General features: G+C 52.4%; 1 protein-coding gene and 1 long non-coding RNA gene across 4 annotated transcripts in view; one reads left to right on the top strand and one right to left on the bottom strand.

The window, feature by feature from the left end:
• Positions 1–8,449, bottom strand: part of LOC109386438 (uncharacterized) — a 22,484-nt gene extending 14,035 nt beyond the window's left edge. The window contains exon 1 of the long non-coding RNA XR_002124791.1: positions 8,329–8,449. This is a non-coding gene — a long non-coding RNA (uncharacterized LOC109386438). The remainder of the gene's footprint in view (positions 1–8,328) is intronic.
• The window catches only part of SLC26A9 (solute carrier family 26 member 9), a 27,955-nt gene continuing 15,691 nt past the window's right edge, over positions 452–12,715 (top strand). For all 3 annotated transcript variants that reach the window (XM_019649580.1, XM_019649582.1, XM_019649581.1), the window contains exons 1-5: positions 452–532; positions 7,593–7,735; positions 10,753–10,892; positions 11,019–11,129; positions 11,754–11,929. In XM_019649580.1, the coding sequence (XP_019505125.1) occupies positions 7,611–7,735; positions 10,753–10,892; positions 11,019–11,129; positions 11,754–11,929 (552 nt within the window). In that variant the 5' untranslated portion in view covers positions 452–532; positions 7,593–7,610. The remainder of the gene's footprint in view (positions 533–7,592; positions 7,736–10,752; positions 10,893–11,018; positions 11,130–11,753; positions 11,930–12,715) is intronic.

The raw sequence follows: 12,715 nt of genomic DNA, 5'->3' as shown, positions 1-12,715 counted from the left end.
ACAGTTCTCCAACCTTCAAAGCAAGCAGCCCTAAGACCCTACCCCTCTGGTGACCTCAATGGGTCCCATTGTCCAAGAGGCTATTTGGCTTGACCCCAGCCCCATAAGCAGCAGGACAGCAAGCTCAGAGAGGGGTCTGCCTTGTCCTCTCAGCCTCAGCTGGCCGCCTTGGGGGAGCCTGTGGGGCAGGGGCCCCGCTGAATGTGACCTATTATCTTCAGGGTGGATTTAGGAAGTGTCAAGCTCCCATCAAACAGCCCTGCTCCTCAGGTAAAACAAAAAAAGGGCTGTTCATTTAGGACCTTTTTTTCTTATCTCCTCAGGCTTAGCTATGGTGTAGTGTTCAAATCCACTTCCCCTCTGAGCCAATCAGAAGCCGGGGCTCACCCCATGGCCCTGAGGTAAAGTTATTTATAAACGCCTCCCTGGATTATTTGAGCAGAGCCCTTTCGCACACCTCTGGAACACCTTTCAGCTGCCTGCTCCCCAGACACACCTGCAGCCCTGCCCAGCCAGCTCTGCTCACCCACCGGTAAGCCCCACCCAGCCCACCCCACTGGGCATGGGGTACTTGAAGAGGGATGACAGGAACCTACTGGTCAAGGGGTGGGCGGTGTGCCAATCTGAGCACAAGTGGGAAAGACCCTCTGGCCCCTGGGTCTGAGAGGAGCCCCCATCCCTGAACCTCTGAGGAGCCCACAGGGTCTTCACTTTCATGTATGGATCGGGGCAGCAAGGCAGGAGGCTAAAAGGAGCTTGTAGGACTGAGGCTCTGGTCGAGGAGGTCTGCCAGACCCCAAAACAGTGAGGTGAAGCAGACAGCTCCTTTGCAAGGGCTCCTTTCCTTTGCAAAGGAAAGAACAAAAATATTGGAACTTCCTCAGGGCGCCCGCCTTTGAAGCTGCTGGCCGTACCTCTCCCTTTCTTTTCAATCTTGGAAGCAAAAAGCTCTTAATGCTTGGCTCACAGGCCTGCTCTGTGGGCTGTCTCCCCCTCCTTCTGCCCCCCAGATGTCCTCTTTCACTCATTCACTTCTCCACTAGCTTGGGGAACCTGCATGGGCTGCAAGGAATCTGTTGGTGGCCATAATCCTGAGAGGCTGGAGGAGGTGGAGGGAGGGGACGGAAAGGAGAGGGAATGGGCTAGCAAGGATCCAGCTTTTCTGGCAAGTGGGATCAGGACCCAGGGGACCTGACTCCCAGGTGAATGCTTCAACACAAGAGGGTTTAGGCCAGCTCCGCTGGCTCCCAGCCACCTAACCCTTCATCCTGCAGCTCTAAGGGTCCCAAGTCACCCGCAGGCATTGCCCTGTTCCTGAAAATTAGCTCACAGGGTCCCCCAGCCTAAGTCAAGCAAGTTTTTCATCATTCTACCATAAACTCCCCACTTACATTTGGCCCCACTGGGTCTGAGCACCAGGAGGAAGACTGGCTTTCAATGTGTGCCCCTCGGAGAGGCATAGCTCCCCTATTTGGGCAGATCAAGAGAGGGCTTTCCTCCTGGATGTCTTTTCTCACATAGATACCCTTCTCCCAGAGCCTATGCTCCTCCCTTCAGCCCTGGCATTCAGAACCTGGCAAGACCCTCCCAGGGCAGCATGGAAACCAGCACACACGCCTCCTCCACTGCCAGGATGGCCTTCCTGGGCACTTCCCAGAGTCTGGTCGAATGTCCTGAATGTTTGTTTGTATGAAACACTGGGGATGAACATCGACTCTTTTTATCTCTTAATGTCCAAGATCTTCTGTGGACAAGGGATCGGCACAGTTTAGTGTGTGGGCTGAACTAACCCAATAACCAGAGTCTGATCCCAGGGAGCTCCCTGAGGTATTGGGGGCCCAGCTCAGCACTTACCAAGCTCTGTACTCCTTGGATTAGAGCAGCTGGCCCTTCACTGGTCTTCTTGTCCGCTTGCCTGCTTCCAAGTGAGTCTAGTCCTAACCTTACAGACCTCTAGGAGTCTAACCTTAAGTGTCCATTTTAGGGATCCCATGACCTTGGTCAGGTCTCACTGCTGGAAAGTGCTTTTCAAAGTCCAGCCTCAATATTTTTGCTAGAGCTTGTTTCTTCAGCCCTGCACCTATTCCTATGCCCAGCAAGGAAAGTAGAGTGAGGAGACAGCAGGCTTAGAGATAAGGAGTGGGGTTTGCGGGTGTTGGCAATGACTCATTCTCCTACAGAGGATGCCAGTCCCTAGAACAGCCAGAGTAGGAAACCAACACGGGCATCTCATGCTCCCCCTCACATTACTAATGAGAGAATTAGGCTGGGATGAGGAGGGGGTAGGAAATTTTCCCAAGAAACATGGGGACAATAGAAATAAGAGGAGTATTGACAAATACCTTCAAGACCCACAGGCCTCTACACCCTCATTCCTTCTGCCAGGGACATGGTCCCCAGCTGAAAGCCCAGCCCTCCTATCCCATCCCCATCTTCCCCCCCACCCACTTAGCGGCAACCCTCTCCCTGTGGCTACCACCCTGGACAAGGCAGGGAGGAACCAGCAGCTATGGCAAAGGGGAAACCTCAAAGTGACCTTTTCTCTTCCCAGAACACAACAACAGCCCAGGTAAGGACCCATGATAAGAACGCAAGGGTGGGTTGGCCAAGTCAGGGCTGCTCCCGTGCCTGGCACAGGTGCACAGATGCACGTCAAAGAACCCCCACCCCCACCCCAACCCCAACATACACACTCAGCCCGGGTAGGGCTGAGGAGAAGTCAGCCGGGGCCACAATGACAGGATCACCTCCAGACCTGCCCAAAACCTCAGACACAGGCTCCTCACCTCCCTGCTCCCCAGATGTCCTGCCCTCTTCTAAAAAGATTTTCTGCTTTTCCTCTCACCAGTCCTGGGAAACTTTGGAGGGACGAGGGCATAGGGACGGGTGGTGGCGGGGTGGGATGGCATGTAAGGCAGATGGAAAAAAGAAGACCAAGAAAGGCAGAGTGACCTGCCTGAGCTTGCAGAGCAAGGAAGGGCATCCAGAATCATTGTAATAGTAATGATAACACAATCAGAATCTGTTGCACGCTCGCCATAGCCAGGCACCCTTCCAAGCCTTTTTATGTATTAACTTGGACATAACCAAACACATCTCTGCCTAAGTGTTCTGATGATGTGGCCATCATTGGATGGAGATGCTTGTGGGCTTTTTCTTGTATGAGCTCACTGTGAGGGGAATTAGGGTTCTGATGTCATGGAGAGAGAGGCCCGGGGGGAGTCTGCTTTGGCCTGTGCCCTCCCCGGTCCATTTCCTCTTTGTCCCCCCACCCCAGCTCCTTAGCTCTGAAGACCTGTGAATCCCCCTAGCCTCCAGGTGTGACCCCACTCCCCTGCCAAGTCTTGGGAATTGTCTGGACGCCCGCCTCCCCTACCTTCCGCTCTTGCCATCCTCTACTCCCCTGGAGCCCCACAAGCCCCTCCAGCAGTTCAGGATCCTTTCCTCCTTCCCTCCACAGTGCGGAGGCCACAGGGGCACCCTTTTGTTTCTCAGGATTGTCACATGGCACTGGAGCTATTTATCCTTAACCCAGTGGGGGTGGGGGTGCTGTTTAATGGGAGGCAGGGCTTGGTGATACACACCTGGCAATAGAGCACTTGACTTTTTTCAACGATGTTGACATCACTCGGCAGGGCCCTGTGTTTGTTTAACTAGGGATCAAGTCATCTCGTCCCCTGTACCGCTCTCCCTTTCTTGCTCCCTCGTTCACCTTCTCACCCTTAATCTAACATTGCAGGAGCCTTCTCTGGGGGTCCCTGGGAGCCCCTTAATTCTCTGAGAACCTTTCTAGGAGAGATGGTGCCTCCAGCCCTCTGGCTCACCCTTTTCCGCCTCTCCCATCCCCCTTTCCTCCCTGGCCTGAAGGACTGGCTGGGGATGAAGTAACCTCCCACCTTCTACTCCACCCCACCTCAACCCCTAGTCTTGGAATTAGGAAGTATGACCAGGGCACCTCCTCACCGGGAGCTGGGGCAGTTCCTGTAGCTGCAGATTTACCACTCTGGGAAATCATTGTCCTGGGAATGCAGAGCCCAGGAGAGGAGTCGGAACCCATGGCAGAGCCCTCAAGAGGAAAGACACCCAGCAGTCCTGTTCTGTCAGCTGCGGTGGAAGGTCACCAGGGTGGTCCGCAAATGGCACTCTGGATGCCACTCAGGGGACAGCTCCCAGGTAGCAGGATCAGGGTCATCTCTGGGAGCACTTGATTTGGAGTTGAAGGCTTGGTTCAAATTCCATACAGCCTCTCTGTAAGACTCAGTTTCTTCAGCCACAAAATGAAAGGGTTGGACCAGTCTGGCCCTCAGTTTCTGTTCTAGACAAAACTTCCTCAGTGTGACTGGCTGCTCGGTTCCCCTTTTTTTGTTGGTAAATCTCAGGATTGGGAAAGTGCCCGGAGGCTTCTCCCCTTCAACACCCTATTTCTGGAATGAAATGGGCAGAGTATATGGGGATAGAAACCGGTTTTGCATTCCAGTAAAGCAGGGAAGCTTTTTATCCTCTGTTAGCCTGTGTAAAAGGGAACTCCCCTAGCATCTAGTCCCCATCTGTAGGAAGAGTGCCCACAGGGACAGAAAGAGTCCTGAGTCATCCACCTGTGCTCAGAAGGATTTTCAGTACCACTGTCCCCTTTTCTCCCTCTCTTCCCTGGAAGTGACAACCAGAAGTGACCAAAGGCAACTCTGATGTATAGGCTGGAAGGGTCCAAATGAAGGAGATCTGAAGAGAGAGATCCCAGGCTTTATAGAAGGGGAGGAGGGCAGAAAGAAGGTGGAGAAAAAGGAGAAGGGAGGAGGAAGAAGCGAAGCAGGTCTTAAGAATAGGCAGGTTGAGAAAGGCAGAATGAGTCAGGGAACCCCTGCTAAGGAGGAAAGTGTGGTCAGAGCCCCAGAGGTAAAACTGAGCCAAGCCTCTTTGGGGGTGCTGGCTGGTGCCTTTGGACCCAGCCAACAAATATACCAAGTCCACCAAAACAGAATCAGATAGCAAACGGACAAACATGCCAAAATAAGCAGTTTGAGCTTGATCCTCGAGGAAATGAAGAAGCTGAGGGTTTCTGAGCAGGGAGTGTAGGCTGGAGACAGAATCGGGGAGCAGGCTATTGCAATTGTCCAGGTGTGAGATAAGACCTGCGGAGGTGGGGGACAGTAGAGACTGGAAGGAAACAGCAAGAAGACTGATGAACAACTGAATATGAGGCTCGGGGGAGAGAAAGGGCAGGGACAAGTGTGTGTGGGGGGAGCGGGGGCCTGGGTGACAGGGAGAAAGGTAGCACTGAGGAAACGGGGAAACATGGCAAGGAGAGCTGGGTTAGTAGGGTTCAGTAGGAACGTGGCCACAACCCCCTCCCCACAAATGCACTACTAGAACTTAGAGCCCTTGAGAGCTGCCTGGGAAGGGGCTTTAGGGATCATTGCCTGCAAGTTGGTGTGGAATCAAGATCTCTCATCACCCCCTCTTCGAAGGTGCTCCCCTCTTCTGGGTCAGTTCCCCCTGAAACTTTTGGCTATTTTTTGCAAGTGGTCTTCAGGGGCCTGGGATAGGCCACTGTGAACCATGAGCCTCTGAAGCTAGGCTGGAGCTCTGGGCTCCTCCAGAGGGTCATGTTCCCCACTCATTGCTCCCAGAGGTCTCTCCAGGCAAAGCACCTGGAAAGCCAGACCCTTTCAGCCCTGGAGAGGGTGGGGAGCAGAAGGAGGAGCAAGGCCACCACCTTGCGTCACGTCATGGGAGGGTGAAGGGCAGGAAGCCTCTGAATAGTCCCTCCTAAGATGAAGGAAGCACCCTCCCATGTTAATCATAGCAATCATCGCCGTTACCATTTACTGAGTGCCTTTGGAAGGCCAGTCACTACACACAATCCCATTTAATCCTCACAGAAACCACCTGGGACTGTTATTATCCCCACTTACAGATGAAGAAGCCCAGGTCATTCTGGCTCTAAAACTCATGCTGTTTTCTTTATGCTCCTCTGTCTCTCCCTTCTCCCACTGTAATGTCTCACAGGCCACGACTTTTACTCACTTCTGCCATGTCTTCTCCAGAACACCATTTATTGATTCACTTAAGAAGTATGCATTGGGAGCATACTTAAGAAGAAGCAAGGAGCTGGGCACAGGTGCTGTGGGCAGGTTCACCCTCTTCCCTTCCACCTGGGCATCATCCATGGGCTTTGCCAGACCTCCAGTCTGTGCCAATAGCTCCTGATGGACCTCAGGGTCCCACAACCAAACAAATGGAATGCACCAACTCAACCTTCATCAATTTGCGCACATTCTTATTATACTAACAACTCATGTTTGCATCATTGTTTACATTTTACGTAACCCTTTCTTGTCGGTTACCTCATTTGACCCTCACAACAACCCTGTGAGATGGCGCTGTTATGCCCATTTTACTGACAAGGAATCTGAGGTTCAGAGAGGTAATGCCACTTCTTCCGCCTCATCAATAAAGCCAGGTTTCTAGAATCTTATTTCACGCACTTTTCATCTCCCGTGTACCCCTCCACAAAATGTATCAACCAGTCCCCTCTGATAACCTCCCATGCACTCAGGTTCTCCTCTAGGAAGTCAGCGGACATCACCCTGAGTAGCTTCTCACTTTCAACTCCATCTCAACTCTTTTGCCAAACTGGTCACAGCCACTCCACACACCCCAACTCCCAGAAGTCGACCTTCCTTCTAAGTTTGCTCCATGGCTTTCCTTTCCTTCCTCCTTCCTCCAAGCTCTACCAGGTGCCTTCTCCCAGCTCTGTGGGGTAGGAGACAGGGGGGTGGGGGGGGACCAGTGGTTGGAGGAGGGAGGGGAAGTGTTCCTGCAGGGAGCTCTTCTGGGCCTCCGGGTCCCTGGCACTTAGCTCTTCCGTCTGGGCTCCTGGAACTTCCACAAGGTTGCGCAAAAATGGAGGAGGAGAGAAACACCAATACACAAGGGTAGGGGAAAGGTTAGGCACAGGAAGCATAGGGGAGCCTGCTGGGCTCAGACCATCCTGATTTCCCCAAACACACCATTGTCCTCCATTGTCCCCCGGGGAGACCTGCTGGTGAAGTCCTAGGCATCTCCTTCTAGAAGGGTCCTTCTTGAGGTCACCTCAGCAGTTCCCCAGATGGGCTGTTTTCTCTATTTCTTCCAAGCTGACTAGCTGAATGGTGTGAGACTTTCTGCCAGGAAAACTGAGGTCTGGGGAATAAGAGGGGTTTGTGGGGGCACCAGGAGCCTTGTGGCGGGGAGACAAGAAATAGCATCAACATGCTGCACCCCAGCTGTGACTCCAACCCTTGCACTCCCACCTTCTTTTTGCTTGATGTTCAGCGGGGGTGAAGGTGATGTCACAGGTGCTGAGTGCCAGCCACATGCTGAGCGCCAAGCAAAACAGCCAGAGCAAGTGTGCATCATCAGTGCCTGGGAAGGAAGGCCGTCAGAAGAAGTGAGTCTGGTAGAAAGACTTGAAAGAAGGAAGGGAGGCACCTTCTGGATGGGGGCGGAGAAGACCAGCATAAAACGGCTGCAGCCAGAACTAGAGAGAGAAGGCGCAAGCTGGCACTGGGGAGGGATGCCCCTCATCCTCCCCTTCTCTGCTTCTCCCAAAGCGTGTAAATGCCCCAGACATGAGCCAGCCCAGGCCTCGCTACGTGGTAGACAGAGCCGCATACTCTCTCACCCTCTTTGACGATGAGTTTGAGAAGAAGGACCGGACATACCCACTGGGAGAGAAACTTCGCAATGCCTTCAGGTAACATGACACAGAGCCCAGCCCCCTCTCCTCCTCTCCCCACCACAGTTCTTCCTGCACCAGGGACGGCTCCTGCACTAGTTTCCCTAAGACAGAGCTTGGGGAAGCCCTGGTGTGGGGGGGGGGGCGTTATTCGGAGCCCCGAATGGAAGATCCCACAATCTCTCCTGTTCTGAGACTCCCAGGGAGGATGGGGAGTAGGTGGGGCAAGGATCACCCACAGATTCAGAAAGACCACCCCTAACCCGCTGCATGGGGTCTTTGCCACATTCTCAGTCCACTCAAATCTCTTCTGGCCTCTTAAGGGAACTGTATATGGTCATGCTACAGCATGAGAAGGGGGTAGCATCAGCGCTTCAATGTTCTGTCCCCTCCTTATTAAGAAAAATCTAAAGCCACCACCACCCCATGCCCTTGTTCCTCTTTCCATCCTAGATGTTTCTTTCTTCTCCTGGTCCAGAGAATGCCCAGACGCAGCCCCTAAATCCCTGGGCTCTCTTAAAGGGTACCTACCAGGATGTGGTCCCACCAGCCCCTGGGTTATTTCCGCTCTTAGATCCCCGGAACTGTGAAGATGGGTAGTGAAACCTCACCTCTAAGGAGGGGCTCCACGAGGTCCAGGGTGCTGCGGCTACGAGCTTCACCTTCCCCCTTCCCAGACTTCTGAAAGACCTCACTCAGGCCTCACGGTGTGCTGGCTCACGCATGCTTCCTCACTCCCTGAGAAAACAGCTGATTCAGTTACCTGGATTGAGGTCACTGGCAATGGCTGAAGTGGAGATGCAGGTGGAACTGGTTCAGACCGGAGGAATCACCCACTTCAGTTTTCACCAAAAGCCCAGGCCCAACCCTACCTTTCCTGGGAGGCTCTATTTCTGCCCAGTTACAGCCAAGGTCTTGGGTGCCCAGTGTCCAGGCACTGTGCCCACAGCTGTACTCCTTGGCTAAGTGGGCTCTGCCAGCCTTGGTGCCCAAAGAATTTAAATTTGGATTCTTTCTGTGCTGGAGAGATGAGGGTATCTGCTGTTGTCCTAAAAGATTAGGATGATGAAAACTATAAAGGGATGTAGGAAACTAACAATTTCCATGAGGCTGCCTGGGAGCCTTGGACAGTACCTGGCACACAGAGGTGTTCCAATAGATATTTGTTTAGTGAATGAATGAATTTTAGAAAGCTAATCCCTCTGCCCACTTCCCTCTTGGCTTCTGCATAGGTGTGTGGCATCTGTTTTCAGCTCTTCCCTTGGGCTTCAGATTGCTTCGCTCATCTTATAGCAGGCTGGCAAGTGAGGCTGGGCAGGTACCAGCTGTCAAGTGGGTTGTTTTTCTTTCCCTAGCCAGCTCTCCATTCACAAGTCCAGTTTTCCCTGCCACAAACAAACCTAGTAAAGCTCCGGCAGGGCTGGTTCTCTATTAGGACAAGGCTTTAGAGGTGCTTTAAGCTCCCTGTTCACCATCCTAGGGATAGGAGAGGCGCTCACCTGCCCCAGAGGAGACTGGGGAGTCAGATGTGGACGGTGACGCTTTTCCACGGAGTGTTGGTTGGGACAGAAAATGTGTCCAGACTCTACAGGGTACAAAGCATCGTCTGTGTGGATTTCAGTCTTGGGTGACAGGGGACCCAGTGTCAGGGAAACTATTGTTGAGCAACAGCAACGAGCAGGAATTGGTGCCGGGCAGGAAAGGAGGCCTAATCAAAGCAGGCTAGTGAGTCACCAGATGGGCCCTGAGTATTTGAGTTCCTTCAGCTGGGAGAAGAAAAAGCAAATCCTCCCACCCTTTTCTAGTCATCAATCCCCTGGCTGTCACCCTCAAGTTTGTAGGTCCTTGTTCCTGCCGCCCTTGAGTTTCTATGAAAGGACCTGGAGGTGTTCAACAAACAGGGCAGGGATCAACTCTCCCCACCCTGCATTGACCAACGAACAGCTCCCTGTTCTTCCCTCCCCCATGAACTAACAGAGGAAAGAACCCAGTATTGGAGTCATTGCACATAATAGACGTTGGGTCCACAGAGGCGCACCCTGCAGGGACAATGGAGCCTTCCTTTTAGGGGAAGTTCTAAGAAAGATGGCAGCAGCTCCCTCCCAGAATGAGTTTCTTTTTCTTTTTTTATTTGTGATACTGTTTGAACATTTACAGTGAGAACATAGTCACTTTCCATAAGAGGAAAGGTTTAGCAGCAGCCCTGTAACCCTGTAACCTATTCCTTCTTTTTACGAAGGATTCTTGGGGGGGGCGGGAGAGGAAGGATCCCCACGCAAATCCCTTTGCAAATACTCTAGTAAACAGAGCTTCTGGTAAACAAGCGCATGGTATTTACTAGTAGAAATATAACAGTGAGTCTATATCTGTAAAATGTATTTAGCAATATATACTTAGGCTGCCTGGGTGGTTTATTGTAAATACACTTGAACAGAGTGATTTCCAATACCAGCCCAACCTTTCACTTATTTATTCATTCATTCATTTATTCAACAAATATTTACTAAGCACCCCAGTGTAATGCGCAAGGTATACAAAGATGAAAGAGAGAACCAGGCTTCTCACTATAGTGGAAGAGAGAGATGAAAAGGAAGTCATTACAACACAGAGCAGACATGAAAGGAAACTGCAGGACCCCAGACAAGGGGGCCCAGGCCTGAGTGCAGTGAGACGGGAACTCAGAGAAGCCTTTCCTGGAGAAAGGCCAGCTGAGGTGGGGGCTGGACTTGACACCTGGGAAGTTTAAGCCACCATGAAATCCATGCCTTTAAGCCAAGTCTTGCAGACTTCCTAGGCAAGCAGCCGACAGTCAGAAGGCCTCCAGCTACTGCACAGGGCCTGCTGATGGCTCTCAAGAGAAAGTCCCTGCCTTTTCTTCTCACTATCCTTGCACACCCTACAGTATGGGCACTCACCAAATTTTGAATGAATTTTGAATAAATGGATGACCAGCAACAGGATATTGTCATCCCTCCCCAGCTCACAGCGTCCAAGCCCGGCAGCGCTGACTGGAAACCTGCCCCTGTTTCCTCCAGATTTTCCTCAGCCAAGATCAAAACCGTGGTGTTTGGGGTGCTCCCTGTGCTCTCCTGGCTCCCCAAATACAAGATCAAAGACTACATCATCCCTGACCTGCTTGGCGGCCTCAGCGGTGGATCTATCCAGGTCCCACAGGGTGAGGGGTCCCCTCCTTCAGCCAGGCCTATTCCTCTCCTCCCCCGCAACGACCCTCACCCCCACCCCCCACCCGTGGCCTCTGGAACCTGCCATGCCCCTGAGCCTTCAATCTCATCCTCCACAGGCATGGCGTTTGCCCTGCTGGCCAACCTTCCTGCCGTCAATGGCCTCTACTCCTCCTTCTTCCCCCTCCTGACCTACTTCTTCCTGGGGGGTATCCACCAGATGGTGCCAGGTAAGGAGGCCTTTCCCCTCCCAGCAAGCAGGATGACCTGAACCACGAGGACGGGTGGCGTAGAAAAGGGGGTTGGGTGATTTCCATCTACATTCTCCTCTAGTTGGTGCCAGTTGGTCCTGGAGGGACCGTCGCTGTGTCAGTCCCAGGTCCTCTGTGACCTTGGAGAAATCACTTAAGCTCTGTGAGTGCAGTTAGCATTCCCTGCTCTACCTCCCTCCCTGGAATGTGGGGAAGACTTGGTGGAACAAGATTAACTGTATGACATAAAGTGTTAAATGGTTGTAAGAAATTACCATCTAACCCCCAGGCTGGTCCCAGCAGGCCACTGCTGGGACATTTGGAGGTCTCTGGTGCTAAGTGAAGTGGAGTAAAAGGGCCTGGTCACAAGGCCTGTTTCTGGGTCTGGCCTCCAAGCTCGTTTTCTCATGTGTCCAATGAAATAATATTAACAACCGAGGTGAAAGCACCGTGAAAATTATAGATCATGGTTAGATATGAGCAGTGGTGGTTACGCTGGAGAGTAGCCTTGGAGGTGTGGGGCTCCATCCTCTTGGGGGTCAGGGAGCAACCATGGGTGTCGTCCAAATCTCTGATTTTTGCTGGCTGGGTGGGGCACCACAGGTACCTTTGCCGTTATCAGCATCCTGGTGGGTAACATCTGTCTGCAGCTGGCCCCAGAGTCAAAATTCCGGGTCTTCAACAATGCCACCAACGAGAGCTACGTGGACACGGCAGCCATGGAGGCCGAGAGGCTGCACGTGTCAGCGACACTAGCCTGCTTGACTGCCATTATCCAGGTGAAGGGGATGGCCGCATCCCTGCCAGGGCCCTGCCCCAGGAGGACATCAGACCACCATACCCCTGCCTCAAAGCCCTCACTTTGACGTTAAAGCTGATTTAGGGCTCTGCCTCCTTCCTCTTCCCCAGTCTCAGGGCCACCAAAGATCTTGTAAAGTCGAATATCTCCTCACCTGCAGGTCCATAAGACTAGTGTCCACACCTGATAAAACTGTCCTGAGTTAAGGACTGTCTCAAAGCCTCATGGCCTCTCTCTCCTCTCTTTCCAGAGCCCGGCTCTTTTCCAGGGCAGTCCTCCTGCTCCCTAACATCCCTTATCCCCCTCCAGCCTCCTCTGCTCCTAGCCACAGCATCACCTGCACAACATAAATTGCATTTCCAGGACATGCAAAGCACTCTGCTAGGTTTTGTGAAGGAAAACACAACCTGACAGAATGCAAGAGGGCAGAAAACAGGAAGCAACCTCAGAGGGCACCTTTCATTCATTCATTCATTTAGTTATAGTTCTTGGTTTTTTCATTGTGCCAGGAGCTGGGCTAGGCCCTGGGGATAAAAGATAAGTAGGAAAGAGGCCCAGCTCCCAGGAGATCCCAGTCCAGTAGTGGAAGTAGCCATGTCAACAGATAAATGTATAGGCAGTGAGATAAGCAGCATAATAGAGCCATGTACGAGTAGCTGAGGGGACAGCAAAGAGAGTCGGGGAAAGCCTTTCCTCAAAGAAAGGAGGGGACATTTGACCCAAGCCTTAAAGGATGATTAGAAGTTGACCAGTAACCAAATGAACA

Source organism: Hipposideros armiger, unplaced genomic scaffold, assembly GCF_001890085.2.
Source record: "Hipposideros armiger isolate ML-2016 unplaced genomic scaffold, ASM189008v1 scaffold_134, whole genome shotgun sequence".
Classification (NCBI taxonomy): Eukaryota; Metazoa; Chordata; class Mammalia; order Chiroptera; family Hipposideridae; genus Hipposideros; species Hipposideros armiger.
The sequence above is the reverse complement of the archived record's forward strand: the minus strand, read 5'-3'. Positions and strand labels throughout refer to the sequence as shown.